The 19,150-nt window shown below is 43.0% G+C and overlaps 2 protein-coding genes across 2 annotated transcripts; both read left to right on the top strand.

The window, feature by feature from the left end:
* Window positions 1-143: 143 nt before the first annotated feature.
* On the top strand, window positions 144-7,622 carry LOC110983844 (scavenger receptor cysteine-rich domain-containing group B protein-like). The gene is made up of 8 exons (XM_022243448.2): window positions 144-275; window positions 1,130-1,195; window positions 1,769-1,888; window positions 2,427-2,629; window positions 3,013-3,151; window positions 3,919-4,233; window positions 4,685-4,996; window positions 6,797-7,622. The coding sequence occupies exons 1-8, from the start codon at window positions 218-220 to the stop codon at window positions 6,841-6,843; spliced, it is 1,260 nt and encodes a 419-aa protein (XP_022099140.2). The 5' UTR covers window positions 144-217; the 3' UTR covers window positions 6,844-7,622.
* A 5,181-nt stretch (window positions 7,623-12,803) lies between these two features.
* On the top strand, window positions 12,804-16,723 carry LOC147799479 (D(2) dopamine receptor-like). The gene has a single exon (XM_087136013.1). It carries the CDS (start codon window positions 13,534-13,536, stop codon window positions 14,803-14,805), a length of 1,272 nt encoding a protein of 423 aa, XP_086992139.1. The 5' UTR covers window positions 12,804-13,533; the 3' UTR covers window positions 14,806-16,723.
* Window positions 16,724-19,150: the final 2,427 nt, after the last annotated feature.

Below are 19,150 nucleotides of genomic sequence, written 5' to 3'. Positions count from 1 at the left end.
TGTGTCCTCTAGAAAGCATTGCCCAGTTTTCTCTTTTTAATTGCTTCCGATATCCTTTGTTGTCAATCGCACTTTAAGAGGTAATTTCGACGGGGAAATACCGGTGGCAGATGAACTTTGTTATCTTGCGAAACCAAGGGCCGTGGTAAGCTTTATAAGAAGACCAACCCCTCTTCACTTCACCACATTAGTGAACTACTAGTGGAAGGCAGCAAAAATGGCATCGGCATGGGGCATAGCGGTGGTCGCAGCGTCGTTTATTGTCTGCCTGCTTGGTATGTCACGACTTTTCCTGTCTTGTATTGCTGAATGTTTTCCCTAAGTCTTAGTGGCGGTTATCAGATACTGTACTCGTGGGTGTCTGTTTAATATAATAAAGTAAGAAAAAATCTAACAACACTCCTAAGCTTTCCCACTGGTAATGGTGCCCCATATGGGGGGCCATGCACTTTTTAACCACTAGTGGTGTAAGCTCGGTTGATGATAGGGTAATAATAAATGGATGCAGATGCATGGTCAAAACAAAAAACGTGACTGGATTCCAGAGACTGAATTTAACGTCTTAGGTTTTAGTAATTCTGTTTTAGTCTGCACGAGAAAGAGCAAATTGAGTTTTTTGTTTTGATGTATCACTCATTGGCACCGTGATGAAGATGGACAGTGTTCCCATTGATTTACATGTCGCAATGTTCTCCTTAAGGCCTGTCTCCTGTGAGTCATCTTCCTCGGATTAGTCACAAATGGCTTAAGTGCCAAACACCTCTTCGTGTAGATAGAGTCCTTGCGTGGTAGCCGTCTTGCGGGGCGGTTCCTTTGTTCCATAGGGAAACTTCTTTTGAGAATACCATTTTGGAAAAAAAATGTCCTGTAAGATGACTACTATGCAAAGCCTCTATTAAATGTCTCTAAATTAGTAACAGAACGGCTGGTTTGAGATTCATCTGAGGTTCAAGCCCCTTGTAGTATGTAATGATTGGGTCAATACTCATTTTGAAACCTTGTAATGATCCATTTTGAGCGAAGGACTTTCAGACTGGCTACTGACATATAAAACGTTAGAACAAATCCTACAAAACTTCGATTCGTTTGAAGGTCTAGATGTCTGTCATTTCTCCTGTCTCAACAACAGAATTGTCATCGAGTCATCCCATCGGTGGTGAAGCAGATGGCGGTTCCAGGACTCCGTTCTTAACAGGTGACACTGTAACTTTTCTTCGCAGGATTTTTCTTTTTACTTCTGAGATAAATGGATTTGGCACATGTCTTGATAGGTGCAACCAGCCAACAATACAGTGCTGACAAAATATATGCCAAAAAGTATAAAAGTCACCAAGTGTTTCAACTTCAATGTTACCGATTTCTTTGATTTGCTCCGGAGCCTCGTTTCCGTGTGCGTCTTTACGCTTGTACATCGAGGATGCAGATAAATGAATCGAGTGATGCAAATGAATCACTCTGAAACAGAATAGATCTTTGGTTGACAACCTGTCCATGGTGAAAAACTATGGATAAATCGAATATTAAGCGGGGAGCAAGCCATCAGAAGGATAATCAAGGAAAGTCCTTGCTGTGTACCGTACCGAGCCCGTGTGGCATGGGTATTTATATTTCGTAGTATCATAGCAGAGAGCCTACCATATACCTGTTGTGTAATCCAGCTCCGTGTGCAACCCTAATGCCCCTGTGTCCATTAGTTTCCAAAGGGTGCTGAAAGATTGGCGTGTTAATAGCATAACAAAGCTGTTGCTGGTGATGATTCCTTTTGTAGAGGCACCGTGTACCAGTGGGCCGCTAGGGATGCAAAGTGGAGCTATCCCCGATAGCAGCTTATCGGCTTCTTCCAGTTACAGCTCCTCCTATCTCCCGCCTAAAGCCAGGCTAAATGTCGGTGAGTCAGTCATTCTGGTATGTCATCAGTAGTTGCTTCAGTCTCGTCACTGTGTAGCACCGACATAAGCGTTGCTGGACAGGGGAAACCACTTTTTGAGGGGAAACGCACTCACAAACAGCAAAATGACAAACCACCAACGGTTGAAGGAAGTCAATTTTTATGTATCTTCATGCAAAAATGGTGACTTTAATTCGTTCAGTCTTTTGGGGGGAGTTGGTAAGAACACTTTCTGTGTTGCTTTGTGTGACGTATGAAAAGTATTACTTCACACTGGAACGCAGTTATTTGTCACCGACATCTCTCACAACGGAGATCCTGCCTGCCAAACAAATATCTACTTTTAGAGGGTTACAGGTTCTGACTTTTGTTGATGGAGAAATCCCTCGTTTTGCGGTACAAATAGTACGTCTTAGCTGTGGAGTAAGACCGTTCAGAGTATTCTCTCTGTTCAAGGTCAAATAGACACTTGGCGTTCCCTGATACGATTACGCATACCAAGATGTTCCCTCGAAAAAGACACTCTTTCTCCTGGCAGGTACCGACGGGTGGGTGCCACGCCCTCACCAGAACCAATGGTTTCAGGTGGACCTTGGCGACCTCACGGCCGTCACTGGACTGATAGTCCAGGGCCACTCCGGGGGGCGGCACTACGTGTCCACCTTCACCGTACAATACAGCAACACTGGCGAGTCAGAGGACTGGCTGGGGCTGATCGACGCAGAGGGGCACACTCTGCAGGTAATGTTTGCAGGGATTCGGAACCAACCACTGTGTGCTTGACAATGAGGTTCAAAGGCCATTTTGAGTTTATACCAAGGTCTGATTTGTAGGGAGAGAATTGGGAAGTGGGCTATATAACTTGACTAAAAGGCACACTCGATGGATTTGGCCGTAGTTGCCTGTTTTGGCTTCTCAAGTTCTGGGCGGGAAACCCAAGAGATGGAAAGCACGTTTTAAAGCCTGACATGCCTCGAAAACTTGTCTAGTTAGGGAAACAGCTATTTCCTCAGAATAACTCGGTCATTTTTCCACCGTGAAGGTGTTATATGGGCATTGCAGCCATTGGATTGTTGCTGAAAGGAAGGAAACAACCCTATTTACGAAAAAATGCTCTTTTTCAGTTGAATGGTAATGCGGGGGATGGACAGCAAGTGACGGTCACGTTTCCGGAGGTGCTGATGACTAGATACATTCGCATTTTGCCGACTGCTTGGAGTGCACCGACCTACCGACTCAAATTTGAAATCCTTGGTTGTAGAGGTAATGATATGATAGTCGAACACACTCGTGTAAAATGGGTTTTAATAATTTCACTGGTCGAGGATGATCACATGTCAGTTAGAGCAACTCTCTTACAGGCTACATCATTCACCAGTAGCTGTGCATATCCAGTCTGCTACCGCAAAGCTATTGCACCACGCCGCGGGAAGCCTCGTCCACATGGTTAAGCGTAGTCCATAGAGACGAGGTGGGACATCAGAAGCTTTGGAACTGGCAAATCAGCTAGTCATGCTCGAACCTTGTTCAGCAGAGCATTTGCCTGTATGGCAAAGACACCACCCTTCCAGATAACTGTTTACGTAACTCTTGCCTGGCAGGAAAGGTTATGGCGAAGTGTATGCTGTGGGGTTTATAGGTGATACTCTCACCATTGCACCAAACTGTCGACTGCCACATTGGAGGACATTGCAGTGACATGCATGTTTCCCTCAAAAGAAGTAAATGCACCAAACATCACAACCGTCAACAATATTCGAATCTAAAAAATAAGATGGTGAAATAAACTGCTGTCAAATGCTATGCCCATAATATGTACGATTTATACTAAATTTGAATTCAGTTTTTAGTTCCAAGTTGTAGTTAAGTATGCTCCTACTGTAATGAGTTTTCACTTTTCAATACGCCAGGTTGGATCAGAGCCAGTTTTGTCTGATATTCAAACTTTAATTTGTGCGCGAAGTTTCCGGGCAGCATTGACCAGTGTATGACAAATGACTATTGCTCAATGTCGACCTTTGTTTCTTCAGATGGCATAGTGCGTTTGGTGGATGGCGATGACGCCCTCAGCGGCCGGGTCGAAATCTACCACCACGATGCCTGGGGAGCGGTGTGCGACGAGGATTGGGACTTCAAGGGAGCAGCCATCGTTTGCAGCCAGCTGGGCTTCTTGGAGGCCCTGGAAGCCAAGCGTGGGTCGTTCTTCGGCGAGAGCGAGCTACCCATCGTGATGAGCCGGGTATCTTGCAAGGGGAAGGAGAAACGCCTGGCTGACTGCCCATTCGTCTGTACCAGCCCTCGCCAGTGTAACAACTCCCGGGAAGCCGGAGTCATATGCAAACCGAGTAAGAAAGAACGAAACAGAATTTTTAAGGAAATCAGTGGTTAAGTATGTGATCTCGTTAAAAGGTAAGCGGCCAGTAAAGCTTTACCAGAATGGACCTGTGGACGCAGCCTTGTGAAAATGTTGCGCAAAGCTCAATCATGGAGCGCGATTACATAAAGAAGGCAGAGGTTTCTACCGTAGAAACCTTTGACCCAGTCTTTCCAAAATCGTTGAATTCCATTTTCTGTTCCTTTGCAAAATGAACAGGTTTTTAAATCAGTGGTGATTATCGAAACTGTAACAATGTGTGCTCTTTCGTGTTAAAACTGTCTTTCAGAGAAGAATCGCAATAAGTCTTCTATTCATACATTGTACAGTTTGAAGTCATTTAATGTTCAACGAAATACGCGACCGGAAAAATGGTGTTCTGGGAATTTATGGTGGATGTTCAACTAAAACTCAATCGATAGATTCTATTCGGTTGGTTGGTGGTCCGAATCGCACAAGTGGCCGCGTGGAGGTCCACAAGGACGGCAACTGGGGTACGATCTGCGACAACGACTGGGATTTAACGGACGCCTCCGTACTCTGCCGCCAACTGGGCTTCTCCGACGCCGAGGAGGCCACGACAGGAGCCCACTTCGGCCAGGGTGAGGGCCAGGTGATCTTGGACGGCGTGGCTTGCTCCGGCTCGGAGAGTAAGATCACCGACTGCCCGTCGTTTTGTTGGGAGAGGACTCAGTGTAACCACACTCAAGATGCGGGCGTGGTCTGCCACGAGGGTAAGATGTAGTGACACGCTATGCCTTCGTAGATAATGGGCACTGCCTCCTCCGAGATTGTCTGGTTCCCAGACCTGATGAATACTACTGTATCTCTATCGATTCAAGGGTACGGTATTCCATTGTTTTCCGAGAAAAATCCGAAATTTTCCCAACTCGGTGTCGCCCACATTCGGAAACTATCCTGGATGGTTGGGAATTTCTGCCCGCTTGTCCTGACTGGCGGATTACATATTCAAAAGCTTTACTGCCTGACTGTATTTATGGCGATGGAATTCTGGAATTTGTTGAAGCTCTTCTTTGCTCGTATTGCATCCCCAAAATGAAATGAATGGAACGAACTAGCTTCCACCCCAGACCGCGGACTTTATTTTCTAAAATGGCGTCCATGGCCTCCACAGGGCTTCTTGGTGACCCCTGACATGTTTTGTAATTTAATCGTAGGTGATACCCAAACAACGATTTAATAAAGCATTGTCATATCGTTCGGTTAGGGAACCAGACTACCTTCAAGATTTCTTGGTGTTGGGCTTTGTAGATCACCACTAGTTTTAAAACCTGGCAAGACTTTGCAAATGGGCAAAGGCGCGATCTTTGTTCTCTCATGAAATATTTCAAGATGTGCTCGTATACATTTAGTTAACCAATAGCCTATTAACTACCAATCGCGCTCGAAAACAATAGTTTAGTTCGCGATTTTAGTTAACTACAATGCAGTTGCATTTCGTTATTAAACTTTCAGAAGCATTCAAGTACATGCAATACCCGGTATCACTTCTTTACTGAATACTTTCCTCACAGAGCCATGGGAGTCAATTAATCAAGAATTTAGCCTTACACGTATCAATGAAACGAATGAATTTCTCCTAGAATGGACAAGGTGCTTTCATTTCAATGCTGAAAACTGGGGGTGAAGGTAAGGGTGTTGTCTGGAGCAGGGTGTATGGTGTACCGTAATGAAAAGCGCCACCTAGTGGAATCTTGTCCAGTGTGTAGAGCTCTGTATAGACTAATCCGATTAGACGCCATAACTGCGGTGGCACCGCACTCACACGCACATTTATTAGCTTGACGCGCGCGTACATTTGGCAAATCACGACACCCTGTTGGTCGAAGAGGCATGTAACGCGCGCGCTCCACCTGTCCACGAGTGTTGTGCCACCGCAGTAATGGTTTCTAATTCTGGTGGTCGAATTACTCTATAGAGACAGTATAGTGTCAGCTTCAGATTTTGGACACAAAATGGCTGTTTAATATGTCTACAGTAGAGTGTGGGGCAACCATCTGTGTGCACTTTCGCATGCACTGTCACACCTGCCATTTTGCTTCCAACAATATTGTGGCAATTATGTCGTAACTCCCCCTAGACGAGGCTCTACCTGTTTGACTTGGTTGGCACCCCATGTCCGATAGCATCCGCTCCCTAAGGGCCCGTTGTTTGAATCTCTGTTGTCACTTAGTTTTCTGGTCAGAAGCCTTCACCGGGCTTCTGATGAAAGTGGAAGCGAATTTGTGACGTCAAATCGAATATTTGCGTCGCGAATTGGCAGAAGTTGAACACATTTCAACTTGAGCGAAATTTTGCCGCAAAGCTGTCTCGCGACCAATTCGCTTTCGCATTCGCCCGAAGTATATGAAACAACCTTCATTCGTGCCGAAAAGCAGACATCTGCGTATATGTGGAGGGAGACTGAAACAATTTAACACTTTCTGGGACATTTAATCATTACTATACATGTACATAGTCTGATTTGCATTTCGTAACATTTGAGGGTTTGATTTGTTATTTTATGTTGACAGGTAATCTTGCGCCCTCAAGCGACGTCGATCACTACAAACACGAGTAGAAGCGAGAGGAATAAATCGAGAGTTCAGCCTCAGACGAAGTCTGAGTTTGTCTCATCAAATCACATCTGTTTGTCAATCTGCCAACTGCCACTAGCATTATCACGTCCGCAAGTTCAGTGATCTCAACACCTGTAAACATACATTCCGTTCTCTCGATATGTCTCGTCTTGATTACCGTGTTTCTCTGTTGTGTGGTGTGCGAGCGAAAACAGCCTACAGAAACTCCAGTCGACCGATCTCATGACGCATCACATTTCATAACCCAACTGCACTGGCTACTTATGAAGTATAGTGTACTTTCAAATTACTCCCGATTACGTTTAAATCCATACGGCTCATCACCTACCTTATAGACCTATTGTTTCAATAAGATCGAGAAGGGCTGGTCTTCATTTGATACGTCCCGTCTACATACGTACTATACTCGTTTTGACTTGTGCAGGATTTTTACAAAGTAGGGCAAAACAAAGCTTACTTTAAAGACCTGAACTCAAACAGATTTGGGGATTTCAGTTAATTGCCTTGCCACAAAAATGCAAATGCCAAGACTCACGTGAAATGTTTATAATTTTAACCATAGTATAGTTACCCTTTTACATGTTCAATGTATCGATACAGTGCATGACTGTTAAAATGTACGATACCCTTATGATGAGGATGAACGCTACAATGCGTCTGCTTCTACGCTTGCTCTTAAACTGAAGAAAATCATTATCATCTTGGGGTACACAAGAACTTGTGATAGCTACGATCAGTAAAGCCTTCTACTTCACTTTGATTTTTTTGTCTGTGGCCATATATTACCGTAACTATGGGGTTCCAAGTGTATAGGAATGAGAATGGAGATACACGCATCCCTCCACAGATTACCGTCACTATGGGGACTCCATAGATTACCGTCACTATGGGGACTCCATAGATTACCGTCACTATGGGGACTCCATAGATTACCGTCACTATGGGGACTCCACAGATTACCGTCACTATGGGGACTCCACAGATTACCGTCACTATGGGGACTCCACAGATTACCGTCACTATGGGGACTCCACAGATTACCGTCACTATGGGGACTCCATAGATTACCGTCACTATGGGGACTCCATAGATTACCGTCACTATGGGGACTCCATAGATTACCGTCACTATGGGGACTCCATAGATTACCGTCACTATGGGGACTCCACAGATTACCGTCACTATGGGGACTCCACAGATTACCGTCACTATGGGGACTCCATAGATTACCGTCACTATGGGGACTCCATAGATTACCGTCACTATGGGAACTCCATAGATTACCGTCACTATGGGGACTCCATAGATTACCGTCACTATGGGGACTCCATAGATTACCGTCACTATGGGGACTCCATAGATTACCGTCACTATGGGGACTCCATAGATTACCGTCACTATGGGGACTCCATAGATTACCGTCACTATGGGGACTCCATAGATTACCGTCACTATGGGGACTCCATAGATTACCACCAATATGGGGACTCCATAGATTACCGTCACTATGGGGACTACAGTGCATAAACATGAGACTGAATACACATGCATCTCTCGTTGGAGTTTCTGTGTTCATTTCGTTGCAAACACCTGCCAAACTTCGCAACATTCGTTAAATTTCTTTCACAAGCGGCTGTCGCCAACCGACCGCCGCCAACATGTAGTATTCTCTCTTTTGGAACAAAGCCAATGCAAACGGAAAGCGAAACCAAACACTCAGGTGTTGACCTCCTTCGGGGTCTTCTATATGCGACAAAATCGTGCAAAAATAGGAAATAAGGTACCTCTATCCCCCACGACGAGCGTCATCTTATAAGCTAAACATCTAAACTACATGGCCTGTTCAGAGGAATGAATTACATGAAAATAATTAATGTGCGTAGTTGCATTCTGAGTGATTTCTTAATTCCAGCACATGCTCTGTATAATATTGTTTTCACAGTTTCATTTATTAAAAAATGTAGCAGAAAGTACAGAAACGTCCTTGTCACATTACCTAAGTCTACCAAGGTGCAACATGTAACAGACACAAACATGTAGTCAGTTGTGTATTTTTCACAATCACTTTCCATGAAGAGAATGTGCGAAAGACGTTCATTTTATACTCACACAAATAGCATTTAAGTACAGATTTATTTCAACAGCCCTTAAACTTCTTAAAAACTAACTTGCAATCTTTCCTGAACCGCCTGTTTGCCAGTCCGTAAATCAGAGGATTCACAGCGTTGTTGACGTAAAGTGCGAGAGAAAATTTCCCCACTATTTTATAGAACACTGGATTACCGTAGGAGGCAAATTGCGCAGCAACAATCATCCAGTAGGGCAGCCAAGTTAGTAGAAAGACTACGCTGGTGATGAAGAGCATTCTTGTTGTCTTACGCTGAAGTCCGGTAGCATCAGTCTTTGGTACTGTATTTCCAGCATCTCTGAGGATTTTGCTTGGATTACCGCTCTCGCCAACGACAGGAGGGTCTGTCTTCTTTGATGTACCGGTATGTCGGGTCATTCTTGCTGTTGGCGATCGACCGACACGTGGCTTCTCCCTTTCTTCAAGGAATGACTCGTTGACACCGACATCATAGCTTGAGGTCCCCTGGAACGGCCAAGTGCAGGCATTGGCCTTTTCGCTTGGCTTGCTGACAAATGCCGACAAGGTAGAAACTGCAGTGGTGTTGGACTCGACGGCTGTGAGCATATCAGTTTGTATCCTTGTCGACCGTTCGTCAGCTTCCCTCGAACAATCTTGGTTCCGTGTTACGGCTTCAGCATCAACTCGGACGTGTTTTTTAATGGTTAGATAGACCTTTCCGTAACATACAGTGATCATTATCAGGGCAGTACCAAAGTTGAAAGTTTGGAAAGCCTGCTCCACAGTCGTCGTTAACGTAATGTTGATGCTTCTAGGGATAAAAGACGGAATGCTCATGAGTAATGATAATACCAGCACTGCCCCGGCTGTTATCTTGCCTCGTCTGTACGTGAAAAACCGGCGATGTGGTCGGCAAACGCAGTCGTAGCGGTCAGCTGCTATCACTGCAGTCATAATAATAGACGCGGAAATAGCCAATTTGTTGAATGCCCAAATCATGTGTTGGGTATTGAAGAAATCATCGCTCTCGATAGCATTACTAATGATTACAGCTCCTTGATAAATGCGATTAACACTGAACAGGCAGACACAGAGGTCTGCCCAGGCTAAACCCATGATGAAAACGTGTGTGCTGGTTTTCAGAGGTTTACTCCAGTAGACAAAGAGAATGAGGCAGTTACCGGGCACACCGAACAAGAAAATAAATGATTCCAAAACCAGTTGATATTTGTATAAATCGATGTCGAGCGAATCATACGCTCCTTCTTTGCTTCCATAAGCGGCTGTAGAATTCGGCTCGAACGTGTTTTCCATGACTGTCGACATGTCGTTTCCTGCACGATCCTCACCTGATCAGGCGGTGTGTTTGCACGAGAGAACAACGGACGATAGCTATCGACGGTGAAGAGAAACGCGCTCTGCACTCAGTGCACAAGTAGCGAGTGTATGCATACGCATCACGGAAAGCGTGTTACCGACAATACAGTTGACAAAAAGTGATTAACAAAATGTCTGTTTTCTCATTGGGTGCTATGCCCAGTAGTTGACCAATCACATATGCAGGTTCGCCGTTGACCAATCACTGGTTCACGCAAGTTGCAATAGTTATTGCCATCGAGGCACTTTGATTTAAACAGCAGTCTTTCGGATGAGGACTCACTTCTTATTTTATCCATGGACTCGTTGTTTGCAAGCAAAGAAGACAAAATGCATTTCAAATAAAATAAATACGAGGTCGGCGCACCGGAGGGTTGTAAGTAAAAATTTTGGGAGCTCCTCTTCATCAATTAAATTGTCACTGACTTCGAGCCACAGGAAAGTCCGAACAAATTGAACAGTCCTTCAATTCAAATTGAATTAAATCTGACGCATGTACGGGCCTAGTTTGATCAAGATTGGCAGAAGCGGTGTTTTCAAGCTCCTTTCCGACAAATTCAATAAGAGCACCTGGATGCAACTCGCGATGATCTAAGTTAATCAAAAGGGGTCTGTTGTGGCGTTTTCGACCCGTTTTCATTAAATCAAAGTGTAAGGATGCTACTTGGGGTCGCCAGACTTAATAAAGAGTGTATGCCAAGGCGTTGGCAAGCCTCTTTTATTGAACTGAAGGAAAGACTCCTTGATGCAACTCGGGAAAGGATCGGTGGCATGGTGAGACAATGGCAAAAGTACGCTTCAATTACCACAACGGAAATGGAATGGTGTCATTGGATAGCATACGGATTTTCTCAAACACCGAGTGAATATTGTTTCTGGCAACGTAAACATTTATCGGAATGGAAATATTTGTACTTCATAAGTTAGGTAATCTCCTCCTTGGGATTTAGTGTCAATGCCAACAGCCCGAAATTAAAGGCGGCTGCCTGAGGACCATGGTGGCCGCCAGAAATAAGAAGCGTTTTTTGTGTTCAAGCATCCAGCCGCAGGCAATATAAGCTACATACCTCCCGTTCGCTACATCACAGTTGCATAGTTTTCCTGTTTAAAGTTTGGCATGATATATTGCTGGCCTTCAGTATCGAATTATTTACGGAGCTATTAAGATACTGGATAATACATGCTATTTCTACTTCGTGTCCGAGTAAAGGCGACCTCACTTTCTTACTTCGACACCTTAAACAAACACGCAGGTTGGTGACGCAGCTAATTGACATTTCATTTTGGTACATCTGTACATGCATGAATTGTACAAATATTGTAGAAAATTTGATAATGTATTATATTGTATTATTTAAGTGAATGTGACCGCATTGATATCTTCTCATAGCAAACTTTTGGTGGTCGGCACGCCTTCACTGCCAGAAATTGTACATTTGCTTAACACATGTATTTCACGCTTTGAAGTCCCAATATGCATGTATGCAGTTGCCTGGAATGCATACATGTACTTGTTTTCTTTTTCCATGGAGGAGTTGTTCAAGGAAACCTGACGTGGAGCCTCAGTCTCATATAGACGTCCTAGCAGTTGGTGCACGGTTCCCTCAGCGATCTTCAATGCAGCATTATTTGATTCCGGTGAGTGGGCTAGCAAAACTTATCGCTTCAGCACAGCGCTTCATGACTTTTAACGTTCCATATATTGCACGTGATCATCTGGATCAGGATGTTTTATATCCCTTTGCAATAGCCAAACGTAGTCCCATTGTTTAATGTCTCTAAAAAAAGTCAAATGAATATGTGAAGTTGGTTTTAATAAAAACAAATAAGGAACGTAGTGTTTAATTAACCTCGAGCCCAGTTTTTGGTAAGTTTAAGTCTTAGTTGGCACATTGTCTGGCAGACGTCACATAATTGTGGCCTGTCGCCGCAAAATGAGCTGAAAGTCGGAATTTTCAAAAATTGAGATATTGGCATTTTTTAATTCAGCAGAAAGAGAGCTTTCCAATATTAGGCTATGTAACACGGAACACTTAGGGTAAAAGTAAAAGGTTATAATGTTGCATTATTGTGGCTGCCTGGCGTCTTCGTTTCCGACATTATTTCAATATATCCTACCAGGGACGAACACTGCTCTCATCAAAGTTGCTCTGAAAGTCCTGTGAAATATTTGGAATTAAACAGGCGACAGCTTATTTTTTAAATATTACAAAACCCAAACTTGTCCCCCACGGCAATAGGCCTACAACATTGAGCCCTCAAAATAGGAAAGAGCAAGATGAAACTCTACTCTCATTTTGTCATTTTGTCGGATCACAATTACCTGATTTTATTTCAGGCATCTGAAGTCAACGTATTTGAGGAAGTTTATCGAACTTATAACCTCTATAGTTGGGGTTTATTTGTTATACTTCAGTTATTATATCTTTCTGCTCAATAAGTTGCAGCTGCTACCAAAGTATCTACTGGCCGCAAGAAAATCACATCGAAGAAATACTCACGCGCTATTTAAAAAACTCCCATCCTATCCCTTAGCACTCTCTGATGCCTATTCAGGACCGAAGCAAAAATTTAATAGACGCTTGCTTTTAAAAATTCTTAACAAGCCGCCAAGCACACCCAAATTTAATCAAGGTCAGTTTCCCTCAATTGAATAAAAGCTCGTTGAAAACGCCGCGTCACACACTCTTTATTAAATTGGGCCAGAAATCAGTTTTTTGACATACTCAGATTAAATTAAAAGTTGAATCAAGGAGCGGAAATTTTGTTTTGCCTTTGCTGTGGCTCGAGGTCGGCGACAATTTAATTGGTCAAAAGCAGCTCCTAGGAAAGGTTAAGTGTTATTTATTTAAAATGCCTGTTGTCTTTTGTGTTTTAATGTACGGTATACGGTCAGCATTGAGTATATGACTAAATAAGTATACCAGTTAAACCAAAGCCGACTGTTTGCAAGATGTGTTTGAATTCTACTTAGAGGTGACAACAACCATAACGAACTCGATGACTATCAAAATGAACTTGCTAAGCTGTGATTGGTCCATCGATCAGCAGTGTACAGCTGCATTCCAGGCTGAGATTTTCCTCTTACACACCGAGAGCAAACCGAGTTTCTCTTCACTGCCAAAGCCATCGTCTGTCGCAGCGTCGTAGAATACAATCACTATACCATACATCTGAGCTGAGGATCGTGCAGAAATCGGAACTCATGGAAAACTTTTCCAGGCCAAATTCTACAGCCATTTATGAAAGAACAGAAGGGGGTCTTGGCTCGTCTGACACTGACTCAAACATGATATATCGACTGGTCTTGGACATAATTGTGTTTTTGTTCGGTGTGCCCGGTAACTGCCTCATTCTCTTTGTCTATTGGAATAAACCTCTGAAAACCAGCACACATGTTTTCATCATGGGTTTAGCCTGGGCTGACCTCTGTGTCTGCCTGCTTGGTGTAAATCGCATTTGTTACACTGCTGTATTCGTGGCTGATATTATCGTGGGTGGTGTATTCTTGATGATCGAACAAGTCCTCCAAGGATTCAACAACGTTGCTATCGGTACATCAATTATGATGACTGGAGTGATAGCAGCAGACCGCTACGACTGCGTTTGCCGACCACATCGCCGGTTCTTCACGCACAGACGGGGCAAAATAACAGCCGGGGCAGTGCTGGTATTTTCATTCTTCATCAACATTCCAGCTTTTATCCCTAGAACCGACAACCTTACATTGACGACTGTGGAACAAGCTTTCCAAGTTTTTTGCTTCGTCGCAGCTGTGGTAATGATCACATTATGTTATGGAAAGGTTTACCTAACAATAAAAAAACACCTCAGAGTTCATCCTGGAGCCAAAGTTGAAGACCGCCTCTGTTCGAGGGCAGGTGACTTACTGTCGACAAGGCTGTCCACTGCTGCGCTCACAACCGTCGATCCCAAGACCAACCTGGTCTCTTCGGTGTCGACACATGTCAGCAAGCCAAGCTCCGGTGAAGAAGGCGATGCCGGCACTTCGCAGTTCAAGCGAGCCTCAAGCCGTGATGTCGTTGTTGACAAGTCATCTCTTGACGAAAGCGAGAAAGGTCCTGTCGGTCGACCGCCATCAGAAAAAATGGCCACACGTACCGGTACATCAAATAAGACAGACTCTCGTGTCGTTAGCGGGAGTGGTAATCCAAGCAAAATCCTCGATGATGCAGAACACGCAGTACCAAAGGCCGACGCTGCTGTCTTTCAGCGTAAGACAACCAGAATGCTCTTCATCACCAGTGTGGTGTTTCTACTAACATGGTTACCCTACTTCATGTTTGTTGCCGGAAGGTTTGCATCGTACACTAACCCAGCGTTCTATGAAATACTGGGGAAAATTTATGCAGTACTTTACATCAACAACGCTGTTAATCCATTGATTTACGGACTGGCAAACAGGCGGTTTAGGAAAGACTGCAAATTGGTTTTCAAGAGGATCAAGGGCTGTTAATTGAAAATCGTAATTGTACTACCTGTACATGCTTACTTTACTTCTTTCGCACAATGACTGATAACAATAACTGATTGTTTAAAACACACCTGTTATGGCAACTATGTTTATATCTGCTGCATACAGGACCTACTTTCTGCTAGAATTTATGGCGTGAAAAGTTGATATTTAATCCCAAACTAGAGACATCTTTATTTCGAGACGTGCAAAGAAATAGAAATAGGTATATCTTTGTTATTAATAGTGAAATAGACATATCTCTACCGTTAACAGCAATATCTCTATTTCTAATATAGCTATCTTTATTACTAATATAGTTATGCAAAAGAGATATCTCTATTTCGTTTCCGCTTCTGAAGATTGGGGTCGTGTGATTGCGGTTCTAAAAATTGGTCGCTTAGAGGGTCCTAGAGCTCCCTTGATGTTTAATGATTCGCATTCTGACATCATAAACTGAGATCAAACAAAGCTCAGTCCGCCCATTCCTGCATAAAATTCTGCATGTAATTGCACTTCATAGCATTACCCGTGAGGGTCCCCTGGCTTTGTGCATTTTGGTGCATAAATTCATCCCAATGACCCTAGAGTTCATAGTCCATCCAAAACAGGAAACGAAATAGATACATCTCTTTTTGTAGATAACTGATTCTTATCTAAAATTACTGATCTTGTCAATTCCATTTCTGACGCATTGAATATTGCCAATTAATTATGTGAAGTGGCACTTTTGGCTTCTGTCTCGAAGTTGACTGAACTATCTGTTGAAGTCCGGCTTCAGCATCCACAACTAACCATTGGCGGACCTTCCTACCAGGCTAATGGCGCACATAACACTGCCCATGGTCATTCGCAACCGGTCGTGACATTATAATTATAATCAATGTTTATCCAAGTAAACGAGTGAATCTGCTCAGCTTCCACAAACTTTCTCCGTTGTTTCTATTTGACTGAGTGTACTAATCCTTAAAATGTAACAAAATAATGTGGTGGTCAGACTTTGTCAAGTCTAGGGTTCTATCAGGTTTCCACACCACGCACTTTCTCCCAAGCCCGAGTGTCCTCACTCATTCAACATAGTCCCGATATTGTATTTAAATTGTTGTATTTTCTGTGTAGAGTCGCCCAAGTGGTTTTCCATGGCTATAATCATAAATTAATCGTATCCTCATCAATATTAGTCTGCCAAAACAGGTTTTAGTCCATAAGTTCGTACCAGACATGAGCGTATTTTTGTACGCTTACGCGACGTACTTCGCCGTGGCGTACGTGACAATCTGCCTCTCCCTAGCAAGAGTTTGTTCTGTCAGGACGTAAGTTCACTCTTGTCATAAACTTTTGCAACTTTTATCATTTGTTTGTCGCTAAGCACGGTTCTGGCCTGTTCACAATGACGGATTTGTCTCGTAGTACGTGTGGGCCAAGTGTGGGCTCCGAGTGAGGTCAGAACTTCATCATTTGGACTGATTTTGTTTGTCGCGTTGTCATGAAAGTTTTGTGGAAAGTTTGGCCATGTGACTCGTACCCATGCACGAAACGTAACGACTGTTTCATGTTGCACTCAACAACTATTACATGTCCTTGAACTGGTTCATTGTGTGGTCTTTACACAGCTGAACTGTGTAGAGAGAGCAGGTTGCACAGCGCCCTTTTGTCTTTTTATCTTGTAGTCTTATCCCTTTGCCTGTTGGATCTGTCATATCTTATGACTTCACTTTTTACTGTTGCCATTATCACAGCATAAGTTTCTTTGTCCATTACTGGTCAATCAATCCATATCAATTATTTTATCATTGTCAAACTTCATTTATTAGTGTCCACAACTGTGTAAGTTTTCTCAATCTACATATTGGGGCAGTCCTAAATTTCTCAACTTGATTTCAAATAGAAATAAATCAACTCTTGTATACAGTCAGAAAAATTCCTTGTGCCAATTTTTGACCTTTATTTGAAGTATCTTTATCACAGGAGAGATCACTTCCTAACCTAAAAAAGCGTACCCCACCACCGTAGGGTATCACCACCCCACGTATGAACGTACCAATAATAACACATTCCTTGGGATCTTATGTTTTAAATATAGATACTCAGAACTCTCTCGTTCTATTTACAAAATCAAATCCACAACCGATTAGAATATGTCACACAGTTCGAAAAAAATTCTTGCTCATCTTTGTGAATCTCAGGATAAATATTACGAAAAAATAATTTCCTTGTTTAATTAACAATTGAAACAGTCAAATTCTTCAACCCGCGTTTGCTGGTCGGTGTACTTGGCTTGTTACTATCATGCCAGTAAAAAACAAAATTTATTTGAAAATCAATGATTATGAAAATTTGGGATCTGTACCGCTGCAAATTCGCAAAACCAGATTGCTTGAGGAGAGATATCTTGGGGCCAGAATTCCCCAAAGTAGAAACACGTATCGCTGCTGAACAGCAAGGTGATGGTACGTTCAGGGAGACAGAAATCATCATGGAGAAAGGAAAAAGAAGTAAATTCAGCTCTGGCACTTCAAAGTGCTGGATTATCGTTGCCGCCCAGTTAGATGAATGACAGAAAAATGCAAAAAATGCCCCCTTGCTGCCTCCAGTCTAGCTGGACAAGTGGAGCCTGTAATATTAGCTTTGTCATTGTGAGTAAACTTCGTTATTTTGTTATACTCTTCCATTAGCAGTGCAATGTTTGTATTTTTTTGTACCTCTAAGACATCAGTCTTCGAAGACTCGGTACGAATTTGGCTAAGATCATGGGATGTCATGAAACACAGTGTTATATAATTATTATAATCACCAATTCTTACCCACAACTTGCCTATTTTTCCCAGAAGAAAGTGTTCGAGAAGGGCAGTAACTGCACATGAACATTTAGGGCACACGACTAAACACAAGCAACTGCGGAAGCATTGAATTTTACGTTTTTGTGAGATCATATCAAGCACAAAAGAATAATCGATTTACTTTATTTCAGCACATAAAGTTTTAAGGATGCAGATTACCAGCGAAACATTGCGGCGGCGATCATAGGATACAAAGGGGTCTCGTGGTTGTGAAACAGCTCGTGCGTTACACTCTGGACACACTTAGCATGCCAGAAAGTAGTAATTAGCCAGATGGAACAGCGTGGGCAGTTCAAACTCCTTGGGTGCGTTCGAGCGAGCTGTGTGTGTTAACACGAGTATACTCCTGAGCTCTCGATCAGCTGGAGTGCGACCCGCGATTGAGCGAGAGTATACTCTCGCTATATACGCCTTCTCCAGAGTGTAATACGCAGTAATCCTACCCCGCAAACACACCCTTTGTGTCCTTCGTCCACCTGTGCACAATCACTACCTCATTCTCTTGCACTCATTCAACACTTAACCTCATTCCCAGTCTCATTCAAATGCATACTCACAAACATTCAAATTATCATTCTTACCAGAGTGGAGATAGCACACACACACGTATTGAGTGTACGAATGTTTGAGGAAGATGCCTCTTGAGGTATGTGTGCGGAATGGTCTGTGTTGTTACCTAGATCAGTCCGTCTTGGCCCTGTTAAGTTGACCCACTCATACATATTCTAACAAGCATTAAAACAAACCCAAGGATAAAATAATTTAGAGGAAACGCAATTGTTAACACTCCAAGATTTCAGTATCACGAGTATGTTTGGAATTTTGTGGCTGGTAGAAAGGCGAATGGTGGACTGATCTTTGCGACATATTGTCTGACGACGGCCACTTATTTTCAGGCAACTGGAGTCAAGGTATTGAGGAAGGTTTTTGAACTTCTAAGCTTTACAGTTCAGGTTATAATAGTTCTATTGGGATATCTTTCTCCTAGTTCCACTACCACAAAAATATCCAGTGGCCTTCAGAAAATCATGTCCAAGAAAAATCCACGGGCTGTTGAAGAAAAAGCTCCAATCCTATCCCTTGGCAGTATCTGGTACCTATTCAGGCTCGAACCAAAAATGTAATAAAGGTCCGCTTTTTAAAAAAATTCTCGACGAGGTCCTCTTTCTTCAATTTAATAAAGGCGAGTTGAAAACACCACGTCACACACTCTAAATTAAATTGTGTCAGAAATCAGTTTCTACATATGTATACTCATATCAAAATATAAGTAGAATGAAGGAACGGCATTTTTTTAACCTTTGCTGTGGCTCAAGGTCGGCGACAATTCACTTGATTCAAAGCCGCTCCCGAGAAACGTTAAGTATTATTTATTTAAAACGCCTTTTGTCGTTTTGTGCTTACGATCTGCAATGAGTGTATTACTAAGTTTGTATGTTATTTCTACCAAAGCCTGCAGTTTACAAAATCACTGTTCGAATTTACATGTGGCAAGAGATGGTCGAGTT

The sequence above is a fragment of the Acanthaster planci genome, linkage group LG04 (genome assembly GCF_054643075.1).
Source record: "Acanthaster planci isolate LZ-2023a linkage group LG04, COTS_SCS, whole genome shotgun sequence".
Classification (NCBI taxonomy): domain Eukaryota; kingdom Metazoa; phylum Echinodermata; class Asteroidea; order Valvatida; family Acanthasteridae; genus Acanthaster; species Acanthaster planci.
Note: the sequence above shows the minus strand (reverse complement) of the source record. Positions and strands in the feature narration are given on the sequence as shown.